We start from the raw sequence: 25,186 nt of genomic DNA on the forward strand, positions 1-25,186 counted from the left end.
CATTAAGAAAGTCATGAGGGAGAAGGGATACAGGCTATCTGCCTAAACAGGTTTTTAATACAGATGAAAGTACCCTATTCAGGGGGGAAAAAATTGCCCTATTCTACTGAAGGGAAAGGTCATTTATTAGAAAGGAAGGATTTAAAGCAGGAAGGGATAGGCCAGCTGTACTGTTTTGTGCAAATGAAGTCAGGTTTATGATCAGGACTACCCTTATCTATAAAGCTGCTAACCCCCAAGCCTTGAAGGGAAATAAATGATAAACAGCAGCTGCCAGTCTTTTTGGTGTACAATGAGGTAGCCTGGACAATGAGAACCCTTTTTCTAGATTGATTCCATTGATGTTTTGTCCCCACAATCAGGAATTACTTTGCCAATAGGGATTTCCTTTTACAGTTTCTTATTATTGGACAATGCCTTTAGCCACTCAGAACCCCATAAGTTCAAAACCGAAGATATCAAAGTGGTCTGCTTACCCCCAAACACATCATCTCTATTTCAGCCTCTAGATCAGGGGATCATAAAGACCTTTTTAAGGCTCATTACACACAGGACTCTATGGAAAAGGATAGTCAGTACTACAGAAGGAGAACCCTGATAGAACATCATGAAAGTCTGGAAGGATTCCACCATTGAAGATGCCATAGTTGTTATAGAAAAAGCTGTGAAAGCCATCAAGCCTGAAACAATAAATTCTTGCTGGAGAATACAGATGTTGTGTATGACTTCATAGGGTTTATGACAGAGCCAATCCAGGAGATCATGAAAGAGATTGTAGATAAGGCAAAAAAGCTGGGTGTAAAGGATTTCAAGATACAGATCTTGGAAAAATTCAAGAGCAAATAGACACCACAACAGAGGAATTAACAGAAGACGACTTGATGGAGATGAGTGCTTTCAAACTGATGATGAAGACAATGTAGAAAAAGCAGTGCCAGAAAACAGATTGACATTAGACAATCTGGCAGAAGGATTCTGATTATTCAGGACTGCCTTTGACTTCTTTTACAATATGGACCCTTCTATGATACAGGCACTGAAATTAAGGAAGAAGGATTGGCACCATATAGAAACATTTTTAGAGAAATGAAAAAGCAAAAATATCAGAAATTACGACATATTTCTGTAAAGTTATACTAAGTGTTCCCGCCTCTCCTGCTTCCCCTTCTACTTCCTCTACCTCTTTTGCCGCTGCCATAACTGAGAGAAGACCAACCCCTCCTCCTCCTCCTCAGCCTATTTAACATGAAGATGACATAGATGAAGATATTTATGATGATCTGCTTCCACTTAATGAATAGTAAATATATTTTCTCTTCCTTATGATTTTCTTAATAACATTCTCTTTTTTCTAGCTTACTTTATTATAAGAATCCAGTATATAATACAACTATAAAATATGTGTTAATCAACTGTTTATATTATCCGTAAGCCTTCTGGTCAACAGTAGCCCATTAGTAGTTAAGTTGTGGGGGTGTCAAAAATATGCAAATTGTCAGTGGCAGAAGTCAGTGCTTCCAACCCCCACATTATTTAAGGGTCAGCTGTGCTTTATATACATGTTATGCATCAATCAAAAGTGGAAGGTGAACAAAAAGCCTGTGTACCCCTTGTTTCCTTTTCTCCACTCAGCCTGGTAATTTGAAGGGACTGCTACCATAGGTGTTTCAGAATCAACTGCCACCTCTTTATCCATATAAATTTTGGCAAGTACAGTACCATTGAACAGTGGTATTTATCCTGGGGTCATCCCTTTTTTCTTTTTCTCTCTTTTGAGACAGAGCCTCACTTCGTTCCCCTGGGTAGAGTGCCATGGCATCAGCCTAGCTCACAGCCTACCTCAAACTCCTGGGCTCAAGTGATCCTCCTGCCTCAGCCTTCTGAGTAGCTGGGACTACAGACATGTGCCACCACGCCCAGCTAATTTTTTTTTTTTTTTTTTAGTAGAGACTCTTGCTCAGGCTGATCTTGAGCTCCTGAGCTCAAGCAATCCTCCTGCCTCGGCTTCCCAGAGTTCTAGGATTACAGTGAGCTGCTGTGCCTGGCCTGGGGTCATTCTTAATTCTCACCTTTTTATTACCCCTCAATATTCAGTTATCTTCCCAAGTTCTATGAAAACTACTTAATTTCTTTCAAATCTATCCTCCATTCTCCCTTTGTCACTTCTGCTACCTAAATTTTGCTATTTCTCCCATGACTATTGCAGTGTGGTTATACTCCATCTAGTCTAGACAGAATATTTAACCTCTCTGGACCTTAGTTTCTCTATGTAATAGTGGTGATAATAATAGCAAACCTCATTGGGTTAAGATGAAATTTCAATGAGTAAGTGTACATAAAGCGCTTAGAAGAATTCTTAGTATTAGCTGGGTGTGGTGCTGTGCACCTGTAGTCTCAGCTACTCGGGAAGCCAAGGCAGAAAGATTACTTGAGCCTAGGAGTTCGAGGCTATAGAGCAGTGTGATTGCACCTGTGGATAGCCACTACACTACAGCCTAGGCAACATAGATGTGTCTCTTAAAAAAGTTGCTAGCACATGTAAACAGTCAATAAATATAGGCTATTTTAACTCTTGCCCTTTTTCTGGTTCATTTCTCATACTGCTGCCAAAGTGATCTTTCTCAAATATGTGTCAGGTAGATTATGTCATAGCCCTTTATAAAATTATTCAAGATAAAATCCAAAGTTCTTAGAATGACAGGTCATTTTATGATCTGGGCCTTGCCCACTTCACCTTCTCCTCACAATACTCTGCTGTTTCTATATTCTAAACATACAAAACTACTGTGGTTTCTCAAACTCCTTATCCTTTCATATCTCAGGTTTCTTTCAGAATAACTTTCTTAGAACTGAGAAATTATTGAATGTTCATTCACCAATTTTCTTTAAATTCCTTGAAGCTCAGTTGAAGAGAAAAATTCGCAAAAAGTCGAAGTGGTATGGAGGCACCATAACAAAGCGACGGAAGATTTCACAGACAAAGGATGATTGCCACAATGCTGATGACAAAATCGAGAGTGATACAGAGGAAACTCAAGATACAAGTGTAGACCACAATGAAAATGGAAACACAGGAGAGTCTTCAATGGAAGAAAATGAGAAGCAGCAAAATGCCTCTGAAAGCAATCTAGAATTGGGAAACAATAGTTCAAGTGCTTATAATATTGAGAATGAACTTAAAGAATCTAGGAAGACTACGGCATGTACAGAATTGAGGAAAGATAAGATTGCTTGCAATGGAGATCCTTCTAGCTCTCAGACAATAGATATTTCTGATGAAAATGAAGCAAAAGGCAAGTATTTTTCTATTTAAAAAGCAACTTACTAATTTTAAAAGATGTCTCAAAGTTCATGAACAACTAATTACATCTTAATTTATTGCTTTTTTTCTTGTCCTCAGAGTGCGGGTGTTAATAAGAAAAAATAGCATTATCTTTACTTATTGTTGAGCTAGTAAATCACTGTTGTTAAAAGTACGTTGGCATCAAACAGACCTGGACTTAGTAGCCTGTGACCATGGGCAAGATACTTAACCTGTCAGCCTGTTTGTTCATCTGCAAAATTGGGGTAGATAGTAGCTGGGTAGTGAGATATTTTGTGAATTGAATCTAATAATGTATCTAAAGAATATAGCCCAGGACCTGGCTATACAGCTTTAAAAAGCTGGCAGGATACCCTTTTATTTTTAAGCAAGATGAGCAGCTTTCTGTGATTCCTCCTGAGTGATATAGAACAACTCTTACCCACCCCCATCATTCTTTTATCCCTTATAATAGGTTAAGTCCAAGATAAATTGTATTTACTCCAATGATCCTACTCCCCAAATTTTCCATTTAGAATTATCTTCATTTGGATCTTCTTGAGCCTTTGGCAGTAGATTTGTTTAGTCAGACAAAGCAAAAAGGTGGGTAATGGGGTCAAAGCTGGTTAATGAGACTGGTTTTCTTCAGTGGTTTATATGCTGAAGGTTACTAGCCTTTTACAAGGGCTTCCTTGAAATGAGTTCTGATATGTTTGAGTAATCAGCAATAATGGACTAGGGTATAGCCTTTCTAATGTGGATATTTAATTTGTTTTGTTTTGATCAGTTTTATTTTCATTTATCATCACCTTTTTTCTGAAAGGACATTATTTAGTAGGACTTAGATATCAGGAGATCTGGATTCCTGTCTTGGCTCTTACAACAATTAGATATATGACCTTAGAAAAGTCTCTTCACCTCTCTTTGCTTCATTTTTCTCATCTATCAATGAGTAAGTTGTTTAAAGGGCCAGATACCAGGTGGTAAATGCTTTAGACTGGGCAGGGGCCATACACTCTTGGTCTTTGTCACAACTACTCAACCCTGCCGGGAAAGCTACATTGAAGGTAGGTAAAATGGACACGATTATGTTCTAATAAGACTTCATTTACAGTCGTAGGCCAGATTTTGCCCATGGGTAGTAGTTTGCAACTCTTATTCTAGATTATTGAGGTCCTTTCCAGATCTTAAAATTTTGTAAAACTTGTACCTAAATAGAAGACAGCCTGACCTGTTGAGGATCCCCCTGAAATACTCAGTTTGAGAAATAATTTTCTAACTGTCCTTAATTTTTGAGTGGTAGTGTCTTAATCTTATAACAGAAAGAGTTAATAAGCCAGAATCGGTGTTTGTGTCCTTAGAAAACATGCCCTGTTAATCAGCCTACTATTTATTTTAGGTATTATAATGTCTGTAGACCAAATAATAGTATTTAATTTTTCATTCTAGACATGGGTGTTCTGCGAATGACTCGAGCTAGGCGTTCCCAAGTAGAACAGCAGCAGCTCATCAGTGTTGAAAAGGCTTTGGCAATTCTTTCTCAACCAACACCCTCACTTGTTGTGGACCATGAACGATTAAAAGTATGTAAATTGAAATCATAATGCTTTCACTGAACAGATTAGTAATCTCCAAACACTGGATTATGGACTAGTGGCAGTCTGGCTACATAGGAATTACATGAGAAACTAAAACTTTTTCTTCCTCCCAGCTTCCCTTTACTGCTCTTCTCTTTCCCCTGTTCCAAATTAGGAATTATATCTGAGGATCTGTGGTAAGAACCAGAGGGAAAATAGGTAAGTGATTCTGATATGCTGCAGGTTATCTGTTGCTCATTCTTTCTCCCTTTCTATCCTCTCAGTTGGGTTTTCATCCTTAGCACTCTAATAAAGTGACACCCTAATAGCTAATAATAATTGCCTTTGTTAAAGTGAATTCTTCTTGCCATATCGCTAACATTTGACTATTGATAACTCTTTCTTTGACTGTTGTGTCCTTAAACCATCTTTGCCTTCAACTACTTTTATCAGTTCCTCAGGGTTTTTCTTAACCATTGGCTCTATTTTTTTTTTTTTTTTTTTTTACTCTTGGAATAGCCATCATTTCTGTAAGGGTGATCCTACCTCTGGAACTCTCCACCCTGATACCTCTGAACAACAGTCTTATGGTCCCAACTAACAACTTGGATATATTGCAATTGCCTTAACATACATCTGTAATAAGATTGATATTTTTGCCCTTTTACTTCAAAAGTAAACAAATTTGCATCCTAATTACAATTTACCTGTTTTATTTTGGCCACATTTCAAGTCTGAGAATGTTGAGGGTTTATTTTTGTTTATTTATTTGGTTTTTGGTTTTTCTTTTTTAATGAGACAGGGTTTTGCTCTGTCACCCAGGCTGGAATACAGTGGCACGATTGTAGCTCACTGTAGCCTCAAACTCCAGGGCTCAAGCAATCCTCCTGCCTCAGCCTCTCAAAGTGCTGGGATTACAAGTGTGAGCCACCATGCCCAGCTGAAATTTTTTGATGTATAGAGCTATATGCAAAGATAGAAATTATTTGTATAGATAAGAATTTTAGAGGGAAATCTGCTCTGTAAGTACAAGGTAAACCTGCTAGTAACAGTGGACTCAGGAAAGCCTTTCTTTTGAATGGAGCAGAGCTAATAAGAACTTGATGTCTGTACTTAAGAAAGCAGCAATATTCCTGGAGCAGTTTCTTCCCAAAAAACTTTAATCTCTCTGAAAAATCTCTTTAAAAGTGTGTGTGAAACTATTAATATAAGCTCCTATAAATCTCATGACCATAAAAATGGTATCCCCATATTGAGATAGGAACTTTGTGTAGTTCACTATGTTGTTTGGGGTTAAGGGGTGGCAGTTATTTTTCTACTTAATCAGTTTTTATAAATTTTACAACTTTGTTCTGCTCAGAATACAGATACATCATTTTGAGTCAATTATAGAAAGCCATCTATTGAGACTATTTCAACTTGTACTTTTTCCCCACCAGAAAAGGAACTGTGTAATAGTGCAGTGTATCCATTAGGCATGCAATACATAATGACCTTTTATGAGAGGATAAACTTGCTATAGAATCATTTGCATAAAGGCACTAGTTGGAGATGACTAACATGTTTGTTAATTTATAGTTTTTAACAGACTAGTCTAAATTATTGGCCCCATATATTGTTTTTATGACCATTACCTATGACCATTCTAGTTGATGTTTACTTAACTGTAATGGTATGTTTTTGTTAATTATGAGGTAATGACGTATCCTGATAGGGCCAGATTTGAAGAATTACATAAATCCTAGTGAGTCCACCATTTTACTTATGAGAAAAAACACTGAGCAGATGGAAAATCCTTTTTATATAAGAAGAACCCTGAAGTTGTGAGGTAGTTCACCATTTATATAGTATCTTTTTTAATGGAATTAATCATAATGTACTTATATTGCTATAAAATACCCTGCAAAAACATTGCTTTTTTTCCCTATTAATCTAATTTGAGGTTAGTTTTTAATTTTTAATTTGTTTGTAGAGGCTCAGGGTTAGAGTTGAAATTGGCAACCTCCTTAGTAATAGTTTTTAGAATAGGAGTTACACAGGGCCAAGGCCAGGATTACAGATAATGTTAACTACATTTAAATGTCAGAGCCACTGCTCATCAAATGTCTCATCAGATGGCTTGGTCTGCCCTCTCTCTGGCTTCTGTGATAACAATTCCCCAAATCTTCGAAATTAAATATCTTGCCTCAGGGAATTCCTCTCTCACATATGTAAACTTACTCATATTTGCTTTTAGAATCTTTTGAAGACTGTTGTTAAAAAAAGTCAAGAATACAATATATTTCAATTGGAAAATTTGTATGCAGTAATCAGCCAGTGTATTTATCAGCATCGCAGTGACTATGATAAAACAACACTTATTCAGGTAAACTATTGAGTTGAAACTTTCTAATGCTCTTATTGTCACATAATATATCACTTATATAAGCTTGGTAAGGCTTTATTTAATCTATATAAGGAACTGATTATAAGAACTTAAAGACCATTTTTTAATATGTGGATTATGAATTCTAGGTAAGGGTGAGTTCAGTATTTTTTTCAATCTAGGCTTTTCATTAGTTTGTGTCTGATACAGTGGAACATAAACTATGAATATTCTTTATTTTGTGTGTTAATGAAGATATGTAGCTCCTTTTAAGTATAAATCTTGCTTTATACTAGGTATTAGAGTACTAATTTTTAAAAAGAGATGTTAAGTGATACCTACATGTGTATATTACTGGTAACTACAAAATATTAAATGGTACCCACTAGATACTCACTAGTATATAATATGTATAGTATTTAATATACCTACTAAAGTATACTATGGTAACTGTGTAGTATAATATAGATAATACTGGTACCTACAAAGTATAAAATATTAATAAGTTCACCTGTACCTTGATTATTACTATTTGAAGTTAACATAAAATGAATGCATCTTGGGCTCATTTCAAAGGCATTTAAATAACTATGTCCCATCTGCGAAATCAGTTTATGTGATAGTCTTAAATACTAGGCTAAATGTTTAAATTTTCATTATCAGATATGTACATGAATATCCTTAAGGTTGTTCACTGAAAAAAAAAACAGTATTGACATAATATTTCTTTAGCTTTTTCCATATTGAAACTTAATAATTTTTCTTCCTACCCTTTATCTAGAAAATGGAGCAAGAGGTAGAAAACTTCATTTGTTCCAGATCATGATGTCATGGTACCAAGTATTCTTTATGTTCAGTTCCTATTTAATTCATTTTTGTCATGTCCATGTAACTGATGCAGTATGATATCTTGCATCTTTAAGGAAAAGACTAAAATAAAAGTATTTAAACTTTCCTGATATTTATGTACGTATGTAAGATAAATTACATGTGTAAGATAACTGATAAATGTTAGAAGTTTGAACAAGGCACTATAGTAATAGTAGTTGAAGTTTGGCCAACTCTTAATAAAGAAGTTATTTTGATAACTCCTGTTTTATGGCACTTAAGAGCAATTAGTAACATTAAAATTTTTTGTATTAAGCACTTTTAATTTTATCCTTCCTAAAAATAGTTTTTATATCAGACTAGAAACTTATTTAACCATTGTCTTTGCCATCTTTTTTGTCATCTTTGTTTTATTGAATGCCCTTTCATCTGCCTTTAGTGTACCTTGTCCATTCACTTAAAAGCTTGTATAAGTCATTTGAGGGAGGGTCCTTGAACAACTTTTGGCTGTACCACAATTCTGTACTTGAATATCAAAATTAGTGTTTTTAGATAAACATTTTTATAATTCTAATTTGAGTTAATAAAGATTTTAAATATTTTTTGGTTTACTTTAATAACTACCTTGTTAAACATCTTTTTAATAGCACAAAGTTTTTATATTTGAAAACTGTTTATATCTTTCTAAAATACTATTTAGGTTATATTCTATAGATACCATTTATATACAATTATATAAATATTATAAATTTTGTATTAATGATACCAAAAATACATTTCTTTCTTAAAGTTAAAACCATTCACCTCCATGCATATGCTTTTGGGGGGAAGTCATTCTAATACTATTTTGTAAAATAACATCTCTTGGAAACCTTTCAAAGGGCATAGTGAATGATAATCCAAAATAAGATTCTGGATTGTAATGTAGTTCAGAGTGGAGTTGCCTTTTGTTATTGATTTATCTGGATATTATATTTAAGGCCTTCTAAAACCCAGTAAATCAGATAACTTAATTAGTAGATATTGTCTTATGTAATGCATAAAGTAATGCCAGTCACTGAGAACATTTAAATTTGTGTATATTCCTGTAGATATACATTTACATGCTCATTTTTGTTGAATTTTATTATAACTTATTCTTCCAGATGCATCTTTTATAACTAGGGTTTCACTTGTGTGTATAGCTTGTATAATAAATTTTGAAGGTGAAAACTTCTCAATTTTGTTTCTATTTCTTCAGTATTTTAAAACATACTAAAGATAATTTAGTGCAAAAGAAGTACAAAATCTGTTCTTCCATATATTACTGTGCATAATTTTAAATGCTGTTGACACTAGAATGTTTATATGGTAAGTTTTCTTTAGATACAAAGACTAAGTGCTTCCTGTCCTTTTTTTTTTTTTTTTTCTTCTTCTTCTTTTTTTCTTTTGTGGAGACAGGGTCTTGCTTTGTTGCCCCAGGATAGAGTTCAGTGGCATCATCATAGCTCACTGCAACCTCACACTCCCAGGCTCGAGCGATCCTCCTGCCTCACCCTCCGTAGTAGCTGGGACTACGGGCACATGCCACTGCACCCAGCTAATTCTTATATTTTTTGTAGGATTTGGAGTCTCTCGCGCCTGCTCAGGCTGGTCTCAACCCCCCAGAGTACTAGGATTACAAGTGTAACCCACCACACCCAGCCCTCCCTATCCTTTTCATGAGACACTTTCTACAGATTTCAAAAGTGATATGTCTACATTGCTATGTGGAATTTGAAAACCATGTAGAAATTGCAACGTTAAAATGTTTTTTTCTCATTTTTTGCTCAAAAGTGCAGTCAATCTCTAGAACAATTAGGCAATAAAAATAAAAGCATCCATATTGGCTAGGAAGAAGTGAAACTGTCTCTTTTTACAAATGGCATGATCTTATATGTAGGAAGAATTCACAAAAAATCTATTAGAGCTAATAAAAGAATTCAGCGAACTTACAGTATAGAAAATTAACATACAAAAATCAGTTGTATTTCTATACACTAGCAATGAACAATCCAAAAAGAAAATTAAGAAAGCAATTCCATTTACAGTAACATCTAAAACAATTAAATACCTAGGAATAAATTTAACCAAGAAGGTTCAAGACTTAAACACTGTAACTATAAAATGTTGCTAAAAGAAATTAAAATAAGACCTAAGTAAACAGAAAGACATCTCTCATATTCATGGATTAGAAGACATAATGTTAGCAGAATGGCCATAATTCTCAAAGCAATCTATAGATTTGATGTAATTCCTATAAAAATCCCAAAGGCCTTTTTTGAAAAACAGGGTAAATGCTAAAATTGATATGATATTGCAGGGTACACCAAATAGCCTCAGAAAAATCTTGAAAAAGATGATGACTCACTTCCTGATTTTGAAACTTATTATCAATACAAAGCTACATTAATCAAAGCAATGGTACAGGCATAAGTTTAGACCAGTGGAATAGAATTAAAGTCCAGAAATAAACCAATATACCTATGGTCAGTTGATTTTTTTCGACAAGGGTGCCCAAGCCCATTCAATGGGGAAAGAACAGTTTCTTCAACAAATGGTGCTGAGACAACTTAATATCCACATGCAAAAGAATGAAGTTGGATCCCTACCTCATACTACATTTTAAAAATTAATGCAAAACGGACCGAAGGCCTAAATTTAAGAGCTAAAACTAAAATTCTAGAAGACAACAAGGTCAAATCTTCATGACCTTGTTTAGATTTGGCAATGGTTTCCTACATACAACACCAAAAGCACTAGCAACAAAAGGAAAATTAGAGGATTTGAATTTCATCAAAATTTTAAACTTAACACTTGTTTTTTTTTTTTTTTTTTTTTTTTGCTTTTTTTTTTGTTGTTGTTGAGACAAAGTCTTGCTCTGTTGCCCAGGCTAGAGTGCCATGGTGTCTGCCTAGCTCACAGCAACCTCAAACTCTTGGGCTTAAGTGATCCTCCTGCCTCAACCTCCTAAGTAGCTGGGACTACAGGCACATGCTACCATGCCTAGCTAAATTTTTCTATTTTTAGTAGAAAAAGGGTCTCACTCTTGCTCAGGCTGGTCTCAAACTCCTGAGCTCAAGAGATTTTCTCACCTTGGCTGCCTAGAGTGCTAGGATTATAGGTGTGAGCCACCACGCCTGGCCAATTTTCTGTTGTTTTAAGCCACCAAGATTGCGGTAATTTGTTACAACATTCACAGAAAATGAATACAACCTTATACCAACGTGAACTGTTTGCAATTTTATAAACACAATGGCTTTTCTCCCCTCAGGGCTTTCATTCAGGCTATCTCCTCTGCTGGCAATAACTTTCCCCACACACCCTCAGTTCACCTTTCACTTGGCTACTTTAGACATTAGAGATGGTCCAGGAAGATATCCGATTCCTCAGTCTAAATTGGGGCCTTCCTCTAATTTTTCATAGCTCCCTATGTAAACCACCCCTCCCCCTTTTAAAACTGAACCTTAAGTATACAGAATTGGATTAATAATAATGTTTGTCATGACATATGCATCACTGATCCATGTATGGCCCCCCTTTTTAGTTAATTATTTTTAGTAACACCCATAAAAACCTGCTTCTCAAAAGGAAAATCAGGACCATGATAATCTATATCTAACCACATCTTCAACCACCAGACACATTCACCCCTACTACTGCACACCAAGATAACTAAAATCCTGAATCATTCATAATTTCCTTGCTTTCCTGTGTTCCCATAAATTACATTTTTCAATATTAGATTTTTACTTTATAGAAAGGGTATCATGCTACTGCATGTATGATATCTTCTCAAGCTTCCTTTTTTCCTCTATGTTATTTTGCTAAAATTTTTCCACAGTATTGCATATTGTAGATAATTCCTTTTGGCTGCTATGTAATTTTGTGAGTAAACTACAGTTTATTAATCCACTTTACTGTTGGGCATTTAGAGTGTTTCCAGGTTTTGATGATTGTAAGCAGTGCTTTAAGGACATTCTTGCACCTTCCTCTGTTATACATGTTGTGCATGAGTTCCACTTGGGTATTAGGAAACAGCATATTGAAACTGGGATAATTCAAGGAAGGATTATGGGTGCAGGGAAATGATAAATAGTAGCTTGGGGTTAGTTATCATCCCTAGGCTATAATGGATGAGGAGTTAGAGTGGTTGTTAAAGCCTAAAGGAAGTTTTGTGTAATCTGCCACCTTGAGAAAAGCAATGACCTTCAATCAAGGGATCCTGTCAGCCCCAGGCAGCACTACATGGAGTGAATCAGGAGAATAAATGCCCTGATTTCTCTCTCTCTCCTTCAAACTCTTGCTAGGGTTTCCAATTACCCAAACCCAATCAAAAACCAAAAAGTTTGGGGATCCATTGCTGTAATCCATATGGTCAGCTTTCCAGAGCAGAAAGCAGAGTGAATTGGGTATTTACCCAAAGGGAAAAAATATTTTTCACCAAAAAGACACCTGCACGCGAATGTTTATTGCAGCCCAATTCACAGTTGGAAAGATGTGAAATCACCCCAAGTGCCCATCGGTTCATGAGTGGATTAACAAAATGTGGCATATATATACCATGGAGGACTACTCAACCATAAAAAAGATGAATTAATACCGTTTGCAATAATCTGGATGGAACTGGAGGCCATTCTGGTAAGTGAAATGTGTCAAGAATATAAAAGCAAACACCACGTGTATGCACTATTAAATTGGAACTAACAGATGGGCATATGTGCATAGAGGAAGTAAAACTCAGTGGAAATTAATCAGGGAAGGGGCAAAAACCTACCTAACAGGTACTATGAGCACGCTTTGGGTGATGGGCACACCTTTAGCCAGGACTCAAGCATTACAAAAGTGATCCACGTAACTTAAAACATTTGTACCCCCTTAATATTTTGAAATAAAAAAAAGAATGGAGGACGAACAAGATATCTCCATATTCTACCCCTTTTGCTTGTCTGCATCCACTTTTATTCTTTGTTCATGTGAAAAATGTATGTCCTTAACATCAGGAATATGTACTATTAACAATAAAAAGACAGAAAACCTACAAAGAAGTTCAGGAGCTGAAAAGTATAATAACTGAAATGAAAAATTCACTAGAGGGACTGAAAGCAGATTTTTACAGGCAGAAGAAAGAATCAGCAAACTTGATAGTAGGACAATGGGAATTATCAAGTCTGAGGAACAGAGGAAAAGAAAGATTGAAGAAAAGTGAACAGAGCTTAAGACCTGTGGAGCACCATCAAGCAGACCAACATACACATTGTGGGAGTTCCACAAGAAGAACAGAGAAAGGGGCAGACAGAATGTTTGAAGAAATAATGGCTGAAAACTTCCCAAATTTGATGAAAGACATGAAAATAAACATCCAAGAAACCAAATGATCTCCAAGTCAGATTAACTCAAAGAGATCCACACCAAGACAAACATAGTCAAACTTTCAAAAGACAATCCTGAAAGCAGCAAGAGAGGCGACCCATCACATACAAGGGATACTTAATGCTTCAACTGCTCCTGAATTTGTATCTCCAGGCCACGTCACTTTTCTGAACTACAGACCCACATATTTTGATCCTCCTCTGAAACATGATGCTCCTCCAAAGTTCCTTATATCAATAAATGTCACCACTATCCATCTAAATGCTGAAATCAGAAATGCAAAGCTACCCTCTCCTTCGACTTCCAATCCATCACAAAGTCCTGAGTGTTCTGCCTCTGTGATACCTCTCAGTTCTCTCCCCTTCTCTCTATTCCCTCCACCTCACTCTCTCACCCCACTATCACCACTAGACAACTTCAGAAGCCTCCTGCTTGGTCTTTTTGCTTCTGTCCTTGCCCCTCTCCCATCCATTCTCCACCCAGTAGCCAGAATGTTCTCTTAAGCAACTCAGATATGATGTCATCATTTGCTTCAGCCCTTCCTACAATGTATCTCATTGGAGATCTTTCTATGGCTCCTGCCCATCTCTCAGCCTCATTTCCCTGCTCCTCCTGGCTCACGCTGGAATGGGCCAGCCACACTTGGCCTTTTTTCAGTTCTTTTATCTTTCCTCTGAGCTTTTTCACATGCTGTTCCTTTTGTCTAGAATGCTCTTCCCTCCACCTGTACCTATCCAGCCTCTACTCATTATCCTTCATTCTCAGCATAAAAGTCACTGTCCTAGAGAAGTTTTCCTGACCCCTTCAATCTAAATGAGATTTTCTATTTTATTCTCTAATTTAATCCCCACTATTTTTACATGACACATTTCATAATTTTTAACCATGTATTTTTAAATTTTTGTGTATTTGATGTCTGTCTCATCATGAGATCATAGGCTTTTTAAGGTCAGGCACTAAGTTTGTTTTGTTTTGTATAATGATGATAGGTCCAGCACCTACCATAATAGGGTCATAGTTGACACTAAATAAATATCAGTTGACTTAACGCCTGCGTAAATAGATAGGATAAGAGAAGATTATGAGAGCAGAATAGGAAGAAATGAGTTTTGTAGGAAATGGAGGCAAACGGGCTATGGTGGAGGGAAGCCCATACTTCAGGAAAGCAGAGTAGGATCTAGTAGCTAATAGTATTTAATTTTTAAAAAGATACAAGATCATCTTGATTATATTTTTAGAATCTGGTTCTGTTAGATTCATCTCATTCCAAGGATAGGAAAAAAGTTTTCAGTTTGGTTTGCGTACAGTGAATTATTTACCTATTGGGCATCCTTATGAGATTGAAAGCCATTTGATTACTAATTGTGTATTCTAAGCTTTGCATAGTCAGCAAAATGACTCCAGAAAGGACTAGAAGGTTGTGGGGGTTTGGTTTTGTTTTTTACCAGCTCTGGGAATGAGTACAAAATACCGGGAAATACTATATTTATATATAAATAGTGATGAAAGAAGAGAGCAGCCAGCAGTTAGATAAATTGTTGGGTTAAGAACAGATGGGCTTTATTGGTTAAGATTTTTTGGTTAGAGATTCTCTGTTACTAACTTTAGCAAAAAGGCGCATTTTTGAAAGGATGTACATTACCTCATGGATGGTCAGCACAACCAAAAGTCAAGAGGAGAGAACTAGGGCTGCTCCAAGCCCTTGGCAGGAAGGAGTTCCTAAAACAGCTGCCATTAATGTGACTCAGCAAAGACAAAGACATCGGGCTCAGTGATGATTCTCTCTTCTAGATTTCAAAGTACCCCCACGCCCCCCAAAAAAGAATTGGATTGGTCTTGATGTTCACCCTAGCTCTGGCCAGAGGCCAGTGTCACATAATAGTGTGACATTGCCATGGGAAACCCACATAAGGAATTGTGAGCCTGGCGGGCAACCCAGGAGTTGTCTGTCACAAAGGTTAACCAAGCCACAATTTACTGACTTAATCTCCCATGTCCATTTGAGCCAGTTCTTTGATAAATACAGTGAGCTCTCACCTTGTGCAGTTTACACACAGTGTGTCATTTAACACTTATAATGGCTCTAAAAAGCCCAGTAGATAGGTTCTAGTACTATATTCATTTTACCAATAAAGAAACGGAGGCATAGAACAATTAAGCCGTTTACTCAGTGTCACACGTAAGTGGCAGAAGCAGGACTCAGACAGGTCTGCTTGACTCAGAAGCTCATGTTCTTAATCACCTCCCTTAAACAGACATTGTAGGTGCCCAGCTTGTATCCCTATGGTACTCAACTTTCTGCTATGTGCCGATGGCAGCCTCTTGCATTTGTGACCCTCCACTTGAGGGTTTTCTCATGATTCATGCTGGACATAAACTAGGGTGACAGGGAGTTGGCCCCGCTGTGATTAGTTGCCAGCTAGAAATAGATGGAAGTTGATGAATAATATCCCCCGCCCCCGTTCCCTTGCCCCTTTGGTGGGATAACTGTGAGGTGTGTTCTACACTTTATCTTTAGGATCTCCACTGGGGTTGAGCCCTAGGTCCCAGAGCAGTAACCTGCTTGTAACTGTACCCTTTGCTAGCCCCCTTCCTTTCCCTTTCTAACTTCTCTACTCCCTTACTTGTACTTCTAGGCATCCCCTCCCCAATAAACCACTGTTCTCATATCCTATACTCAGGGTTTGCTTTAGGGGAAGTCCAACCTAATACATTCACTCCCTTTGCAAAATAAAAGTAAAAAAAAAAAAGAAAGAAATGCTCCAACAGTAACTGTTACATTTTTTTAAGATTTCTCAGCTATTGAACCTCGCAAACCAGCATTAATCACTCCTCAATATTTTATCATAACACTATAACAATTTTATTTTCAAATTTCTTCCCATTTTAAAGATTGTTTTATATTGTAGCCACGTTAAGTTATGTTTTTATTCTGGGTTTTTTTTTTTTTCTTTTTGAGAAAAAATCTGGAAGCTTCGTGTTTAGGCTATATAATTTTAGTGTGCAAAGGTTGGAAATGAAATCACTACATTTGAGCAAACAACCCTGCCAACATCCGAGCTCTGGCTGGGAGTCAGAGAACAGCACTTAACATGCAGCGAGAGGGCTCCTGAAATACTTCTACCTTCAGAGCACATGGCGAATCAAAATGATTTAAATGTCCAAAAGATATGGAACTAAAACATTTAACAGATCAAAAAGAGCCAGACATGGGTACCCTGGACTTGCAGACATTGTGAGCTACAAGTGTTGGTTTAAAGGACCATTGTGAAACTTCAACTGGCTTGAAGATTGACTTGGGGGAAAAAAAAGGGGACTCGTTGCAATAGCTAATGTATTCATGAAATAATTTGGAAACTGATTACGTGTGATGAATCGTAATTATAGCTATTTACTGTGGTGAATATTTAGGAAAATCAGGGTCTTAAAAAAAGACACAAGCTTTTGCTTGAATTATTTAGGAAGAAAAATAAGTTACCCCCAATCTTATGTTCTGTAATTTTTTTTTTCATTCAGTTTACATCTTTTATATTTAGGACCACTACTTATGTCTCTTTTCTGTTTCTTCCTTAAATTTTTCTTAAGTCTTTTTCCCCACTCCATTAGGGAGAAAATGTAAATTACCACCATTACTCAGACGAATCCCCTGGTCTCTTCTGAACCTTCACCCCACAGCTGTTGCATGAAATATAATCACTAAAATACTAGCTAAATGAAAATGTCTATCCAGAAAGACAGTTTCCTAATATTCTTAGACCAAATAACCTTGCAGGAAAAGAGATAATTAAATATTCTCTTTCATCTAAAAATAGCCAATCTGGAAATACACTAAAATGCTAAATAATAATAGTGGTTAGGAAGGGAGAAACAGGGATGGATTCTTATCTCTATGTTCTAAAGTTTCTGCAATGAATATATTCCTTTGTAATAAAAAATTTAGTTAAAATTTACAAAATTACTCAAATCAAAATTCTTTTTTTAGTTACAAAATCTGAAATATCTAAAGGAAGGCTAAAAAAGATTAAAAAAAATCCTTGTAGGCCGGGTGCGGTGGCTCACGCCTGTAATCCTAGCACTCTGGGAGGCCGAGGTGGGCGGATCGTTTGAGCTCAGGAGTTCAAGACCAGCCTGAGCAAGAGCGAGACCCCATCTCTACTAAAAATAGAAATAAATCATATGGACAGCTAAAAATATATATATCGAAAAAATTAGCCGGGCATGGTGGTGCATGCCTGTAGTCCCAACTACTCGGGAGGCTGAGACAGGAGGATCCCTTGAGCTCAGGAGTTTGAGGTTGCTGTGAGCTAGGCTGACGCCATGGCACTCACTCTAGCCTGGGCAACAGAGTGAGACTCTGTCTCAAAAAAAAAAAAAAAAAATCCTTGTGTTTCTAAGCTGAAAAATTATGTCTTTCTTATAATTTTATATCGTCCTTCAACTGCATTTGGGTGTTTTTCAATAAAGTTGTTAAAAAGTCTGTAAATCTATCTGTATGCTCAGAAAGAAGGTATTTAACCTTTGGGTACATGCATAATATAATATAAACATAGTATTATATTTCTTCATTGGCTAAAAACTGCCTACCTCCCATCCAGCTATGAAACAAGAGGGAAAGAAATGTGTGAGTAGATTACAAATTGAGAAATTAACTTAATAGGAAGTCCAAGATAATTGGTCTAGCTGGGTGTGATGGCTGACACCTGGAATGCCAGCACTTTGGGAGGCTGAGGCAGGAAGATCACTTTAGGCCAGGAGTTTGAGACCAGCCTGAGCAACACAGTGAGACCCTGTCTCTAAAAAAATTTAAATATTAGCCCGGTATGGTGACACACACCTGTAGCCCTAGCTACTCAGGAGGCTGAGGCATGAGGCTTGCTTGAGCCCAGCAGTTTGGGACTGCAGCGAGCTATGAGCTATAATGGCACCACTGCACATCAGCCTGGGTGACAGAGAGAGAGATCCTGTCTCAAAAACAAAAACAAACAAAAAAAGAATCCAAGATAATTGGTCTATATTTTCAACTTATAACATTCATAATTAAAATGAGATTAAAGTAGCTAAACCACATTACAAATGACAAGACCCAACACTAATAAAAGTTATTATTAGGGTATTTTAATTACAGTCATGAGGGCAGGGACTATGTTTTGTTCAATAAATATTTGCTGAATTTACGAATATATGGACATACATACTTTATATATATTAAAGACCTACTTTATATATATTAAAGACCTACTGTGTGCAAGGTATTAGGAGTGATACAAACTAAGAATGAGATATGGTTCCTGCCCTCCCAAGGAATATATAATACAGTAAAATATGTCAAATTGCATCTAAATCTAAATTTAGACATACCTCTAAACATCTAAATTGCATCATACCTCAGTAAAGAGTTTAGGTTTGCCTTTACTTTCTTTCTCATACAAGGCACAGAAGGACAGACTGTAAGCTTCACTGTGTGGGGTGTGGGGGAAGGAGGGTCTGTGGAGTCAAACATGGGTTTCTGACTTCTTGGAAATGTTTTCCCAAAAAAGATGCCTTAGGGCAAGGTAACATGGAAGAAACATTTACTGCTCATCAACAAGCCCATTTGCTGCCCCACACTTCCTATGTATGGCCAAAAAAAAAAAAAAAACCTGGATCCCTAAGTCACCACTTAGAAGAGAGGTACCCTGGAGGGTCACTACGAGTTCTAAGAAGCTTTGATGACTGAGAACTAAATTATATGTTAAGTCTTGGGTATTTAAGGTTTGTTACAGCAGTACAGCCCAGTCTGTTCTGACAAATAGAGGTTATATGTTCACATTATGGTTGTTGACCCTATGATGGAAACATTAACAAAAGACTGTGAGATCTGTTTAAAAAGGTGGTCAAAAACTGGTGTGTTGGCTACATGGTGGCTCATGCCTAGCACTTTGGGAGGCTGAGGTGGGAGGATCGCTTGAGGCCAGGAAGGAGTTCAAGACCAGCCTGAGCAAGAGCAAGACCCTGTCTCTACAAAATATAGAAAAATTAGCTAGGTGTGGGGTGTGCCTATAGTCCCAGCTACTTGGGAAGCTGAGGCAGGAGGCAGGAGGATCACTCAAATGCAGGAATTAGGTTTCAGTGAGTTATGATGATGCTACTGCACTCTAGCCTGGACGACAGAGCAAGACCCTGTCTCAAAACAAAACAAAAACAAAACAAAACTGCTCTGTCCTTCTGTGCTGACTCCCTCTATAAACAATAGAAAAATCCAGACCAACCTCCGCCCTACCAGGCTCCTGCTATCCAATATTTGACCTTCTCCCTCCACAACTTATAGAACTTGAGCAAATCAATCTTCTTGAGTCTCAGTTTTTTAATCTACAAAATGAGGGATGTAGAATTAATAATCATATGATTGTTTTGAAAATAATATTAAATTATAGAGCAAAGTGCTGGCCCCAGAGCCTGGCAGGTAGAGATGCTTTATGAGTCGGTTGCTTCCCTTCTTCTTTGCCTGAAGCCAGTGGTTCTCAAACTGACTGCATTTAAGCATCATGAGAATCCTTTTAAAAAAAAAAATAGCCTGTATCCCACCCTAAACCAAATAAATCAGAATCTTTGGGAGTAAGCCTGGGGCATAGACGTTTTTTAAAAGCATCAAGAATTCTATTGTTTAGCAGAAAAACCATTGCCTTAGACAATGTGTAAATAAACAAAATGCTATCTGCTTACACATAATTTAAAATAAAGTCTTGATAATATAAAAAAACATCAAGGGCTGGGTGCAGTGGCTCACACCAATTATCCCAGTACTTTCGGAGGCTGAGGCAGGAGGACTGCTTGAACCCAGGAGTTTGAGACCAGCAAGGTGACACACGCCTGTAGTCCCAGCTAATTGGGAAGCTGAGGATTGCCTGAGCCCTGATGTTCACCACTGCACTCTAGCCTGGGTGACAGAGTGAGACCCTGTCACCAAAAAAAAAGGCAAAAATCCTTCAAAAAGTATCCAGTATGACCACTTTTTCAAGAACTTGGAGCTTTAAGAAAGGCTTATTTATTACAGCGAGAATCAATAGGTGGTTACTGGATACTCTCAGGGACATTCCCATATGCAGAACTGTAGATAAGTCCAGGAAAGGACAGGCTCAGATACTACTTGCATTGTTTACAGCAATGACTATTTTCCTGTTGCTATGGGCTGAATTGTGTACCCCCAGAATTCATATGTTAAAGTCCTAGCCCCCAGTACCTTAGAATGTGACCATGTTTGGAGACAGAGTCTTTGCTGAAATAATTAGCTAAAATGAGATCACGAGAGTGAACCCTAATCCTATTTGACTAGTGTCCTTACAAGAAGAAGAGGAGGTTTGAACACAGCCACATACAGAGGGAAGACGATGTGAACACAGGGAGAAGATGGCCATCTGTAAGCCAAGGACAGAGGCCTGGAACAGATCCTTCCCTTATAGCTCTCAAAAGGAGCCAACCAACCATGCCAACTCTCCCAGACATTTAGCTTCCAGAACTGTGAGAAAACTAAAGTTCTGTCGTTTAAGTCACTCAGCCTGTGGTACTTTTTTATGGTAGCCCTGGCCTAATATACCTGTGTTAGAGCTAAAGCACGTGGTAGGTATTTGGTGAGTGGATGGGAGAAATAGCCACCCTGCCTCCACTTTATCTAGAAATGGCAGGGAGGAGATGGATTTTCATAAGGCCCTTGAAGTTGAGTACTTTGACTATTTGATGGGAAGGTAATTTCAAATGTTAGAGAAGGCTCCGTGTGTCCAAGAGATGGGAATCATTGCCTTCGCTGGTTCACAGCCTCCACTGCCCACATGAAGGTGCCCTTTCTCCCGAAGACTTCCCTCCCCTCCTGCCATGGCAGATTAGATTATGCTGACCTTTTAAGAAGAGATGTGCTGGACAAATCAGATTCTCTCTTTAGATTTTGGAATTGGGACACTGAGAAACAGGCCATTTAGCTCTAATGGGCAGAGTTAAACAGTCATATTGGACTCCTGGGCTGAGGCCACTTGGCTAGGCAATGTTCTAGAGGAGTCTTAAAAGGAGTTAAGAGAGGAGAGGATGGAGTGGACATGCAGGGACAAACAGTAGCTTTGGCTTCCCGAATAGTGCTAGCTTGAGTGGGTTTCTATGCCTCACAACCAGAAGAGTGTTAGCTGGAACGGCATGAAATCCAGAATGAGGAAATCAGAGCCAACGTCTTTCCCTCAGGGGTTACATAAAATCCTAGTCTGTCTCCCCTGCGAATTCATGAGACTTTCAGGCTGGAAAGACCCTGGAGGACATCAGCAACAGCATCCTGGCTAACATTTTCTGAGAAATTAAGGTAAACCAGGCACTTTGCATGAACCATCAACCCTTTGAGATAGGACACAATTGTAACATTATCTTCATTTTACAGATGAGTAAAAACAGACATAGGTTAAGAAACTTGCCTTTAGTCACATAGTGTGGTAAATTGATGACAGGGCCACAATTGTTTGCTCTTCCTACAACATCGTCCTTTGCAATATGATTTTGCAACTATGCTCGTCAACAGGTGGAATCTGGACGGGCTCTATGACTGGCTTTGGCCAGTAGAATGTGGCAGAAATGACAGGGTGTCCACTTTGAGCCTAGGCTTCAAAAGATCTCAAAGACTGCTTCTGGCTTTCTTGGAACCCTGTGGCTGCATGTGAATGAGCCCAGGCTATTCTACTGGACGATATGAGACACCTGGCCAAGTCCCCCCTGTGATCAACGGCCAGCCAAGCACTGAAGGTCTGACTGAAGCCATCCTATATAAGCCAGCCCCAAGATTTATGAAAGCGGTTATCCCGGGTCAGGCAGCCCCCAGACAACCCACCTGCTGACCACAGACATGTGAGCAAGTCCTGCTGACATCAGCCAAACTTAGTCCAGAGCAGAACCACCCAGATGACGCACAGAACTCTGAGCTAAAGAACTGCTCAGTCTTTTAAGCTGCTAAATTTTGGTAGGGGTGTACTGCTTAATATGGTTAGCAAGTGGCAAGAGGATCTGGGACTTGAACATCAACTGTCTGACTTCAGAGACTACGTATGCTTTCAAATCCCGTGCACACGGTAACTTGGCTAATGCAATGCCTTCCTTCTTAGAAGCAGTGTATGTAGCATCTTTCTTAGGACTTAGGACTGGTTAGGGTGGGTTCAAAACCCAGTTTACTAACTTTGAGTGGGTTAATTTCGCCAAACCTCAGCTTCTTCATATGTTAACTACAAATAATACCTGCTACTTCACAGAGACAACAGGAGGGTAAAATGGGTTAATATATATCCAGAGTGCCCAGAGTTTAATGAGCCACGAGTTTCCTGGAAAATGGAAGTCTGCAATGGGTCTGAAAATGCTTAATGACTGAAAAGGAATTTCCTTTCCAATGTTGATGTCCATGTCACTGACAGTTTTAGGAATGAATATCTCTTCTTGGAGACATTGACTTTTTGTAGGTTGTTACCTTTAATTAAAATTTTTTTTTAAGACAGGGTCTCTCGTTTTGTCACCCATACGTGCAGTGGCATCATCGTAGCTCACTGCAGCCTCAAACTCCTGGGCTCAAGTGATCCCCCTGCCTCAGCCTCCTGAGTAACTGGGACTACAGGCACACACCATGGCACCAGGGCGAGTACTGCTTTCTAGTTAGATGTTGCCCTAGGGTTGTGTCTTAAGCTTTTAGGTCAAAAAAAGATGAACTGCCCCCTTTTTTCCCAGAGGTAATGTTGATACAGCCACTAAGCTTTTTGGTGGAAACAGAGTTACACACCGATCAATGAACCAATCCAGATGACACCATGATTAAAAGATAAAGTGTACTGAAGTGTTACTCCTTGAATAAATACTGGAAAATCAGTTTTTCCTTGCTGTTTTTCTTGTTTGGCACCTACAGTCCTCCATAGTCCTATATATGGTCCCATGCTAGATCTATTAATAGAAAGAGAGGAGAAGCAGAGTGGGAGGGCATTTTACAAGTACCAAGAATATCAACTTGTTTTTACTGTTGTCATTATCAATAACATCATTATTTTAGCAGAGCAAGCACTGAGAGAAATAGAAAATAACTTGACCCCAAATTGGCTTTGGAAATCCGTTCAGCCTGAACTAGTTTTAGCAGGAACATTTCTGTTCACCTTCTGAAGTAGCCATTAGAGAAAATTGTGGGAGCAATTTCACTAGGGCTAAATTCTTAAGTTCACCTACCTACAGTTCAAAGTTTAAAGTGTTTTAGTTTAATGTCTTTTTGGCTGCTCTGTTTCATGGTACCATGTTTTTTAAAAGACTTTTTCACAAAAAGCAGAAAAAGGAAAAATAATAACAGAAGAGAAGTACTACAAAGTGCCGTTGGAAGCCTATTCCTCTTCAGATGACACCAGTGCTTAGAACTTTTTATTCAAAGCTCTTCATTTCCTACAAATATTTTTTCACTGTTCCAAAGGTGGAAGAACCTCTGAATAGCAAAAGTGCTGCGCTTTTTAAAACCTGCTGAACAACTTCTCATCTCTAACGGTACTGAAGTTTTGTCATACCAGTCTGTGCATGAAAAACTGCAAAATATATGCATAAAAACCTCTAGACTCTTCTAATCATGCCAATCCATGGGTAAAAACTTACTTCTGGAGCCACACAGCTGTTAAAATCAGTCATATTTACAATTTTTATAAATGAGTTTATTTTAATAAAAACAAGTTACTCTGCGAGCATGATCTCTAAACAGATTTATGTGGGCTGGCACAATCTGCTATGCTAAACATATATTCATATTGCTTAAGTCTGCAACCAGTTTTTTCGAGTGGTGATAACAGTCTTGCTTTGTACAAGGATACCAAATAATTGAGAATTCAGCTAAGGACACTGTTCTCAGCACTGTGCTATTGAAATTGTTTACTTGAACAGAATTGCCCTGTGGACATGACCCTAAATTGGGAGTATTCTGGGCTGCTGGCATTGGGCAGTGAACCAGGGAGACACCTTACAGAAAAGAGGTAACTCTATAAACTGGTGCTAAAGAAGACCACGAAAGAGGAAGAGGAAGAGGAGGAGGAAGGAGGAGTACGAAAAGGAAGAAAGGAAGGGGGAGAATGTGAAGTTTATATTCATCAACCCATATCCCCAAAGGGGTCTCTTTATGTATCACTCCTTTATGTATCACTCTCTTTATGTATCATCTCCTCACAACTTTCACTTTGATACATTTTTAAGTTCAATGTGTTTTGCTTGGCTACTAGTCTGTAAGCTCCTGGAAGACAGAAATATTACCTAACTCAGTTTTACATTTCCCACAGTGCCTGGCATGCACTGGTGCTCAAAAATCTAATCGTTAAACACATAAACAAAAGAATGAATTTCTGTATTTGAACCATTTCCTTTCCTGAGAGATAATTCCTAAGCAGAGGTTTTGAGCAGGGACAGTACTGCCCCTTAGGGGGAATATTGAAATTTTAGGAGGGGGGCAGTTTTTGTCTTGCAGTTGTCTTATCAGTGGCATAGTTTTTATTTACATTGTGAAAAATCTATTGTTTTATCATTTTTATTGATATTAGTATGTATAGTATTTAATTATAAACTACTTTCTCTTTTGCCTTTATATTATTAGAACATTACATTGGTTTCTTGAAATTATTTGTGTAGGTCGTTTACATTATAAATTTAATTCCAGGAGAGTAAAGTGCTGCTAAATTTTTTGTCGTGTTGTAAATAACGGGCGTTGGGTATGGCAGC

The 25,186-nt window shown here is 37.8% G+C and overlaps 1 protein-coding gene across 2 annotated transcripts in view; it reads left to right on the top strand.

Annotated features, from left to right (window-relative positions):
• The window catches only part of ATAD2 (ATPase family AAA domain containing 2), a 65,628-nt gene extending 57,350 nt beyond the window's left edge, over window positions 1-8,278 (top strand). For both annotated transcript variants that reach the window (XM_069466022.1, XM_069466021.1), the window contains 4 exons: window positions 2,901-3,293; window positions 4,751-4,884; window positions 7,115-7,243; window positions 8,025-8,278. In XM_069466022.1, coding sequence (XP_069322123.1) covers window positions 2,901-3,293; window positions 4,751-4,884; window positions 7,115-7,243; window positions 8,025-8,069 — 701 coding nt within the window. In that variant the 3' untranslated portion in view covers window positions 8,070-8,278. The remainder of the gene's footprint in view (window positions 1-2,900; window positions 3,294-4,750; window positions 4,885-7,114; window positions 7,244-8,024) is intronic.
• Window positions 8,279-25,186: the final 16,908 nt, after the last annotated feature.

Source organism: Eulemur rufifrons, chromosome 3 (assembly GCF_041146395.1).
Source record: "Eulemur rufifrons isolate Redbay chromosome 3, OSU_ERuf_1, whole genome shotgun sequence".
Classification (NCBI taxonomy): Eukaryota; Metazoa; Chordata; class Mammalia; order Primates; family Lemuridae; genus Eulemur; species Eulemur rufifrons.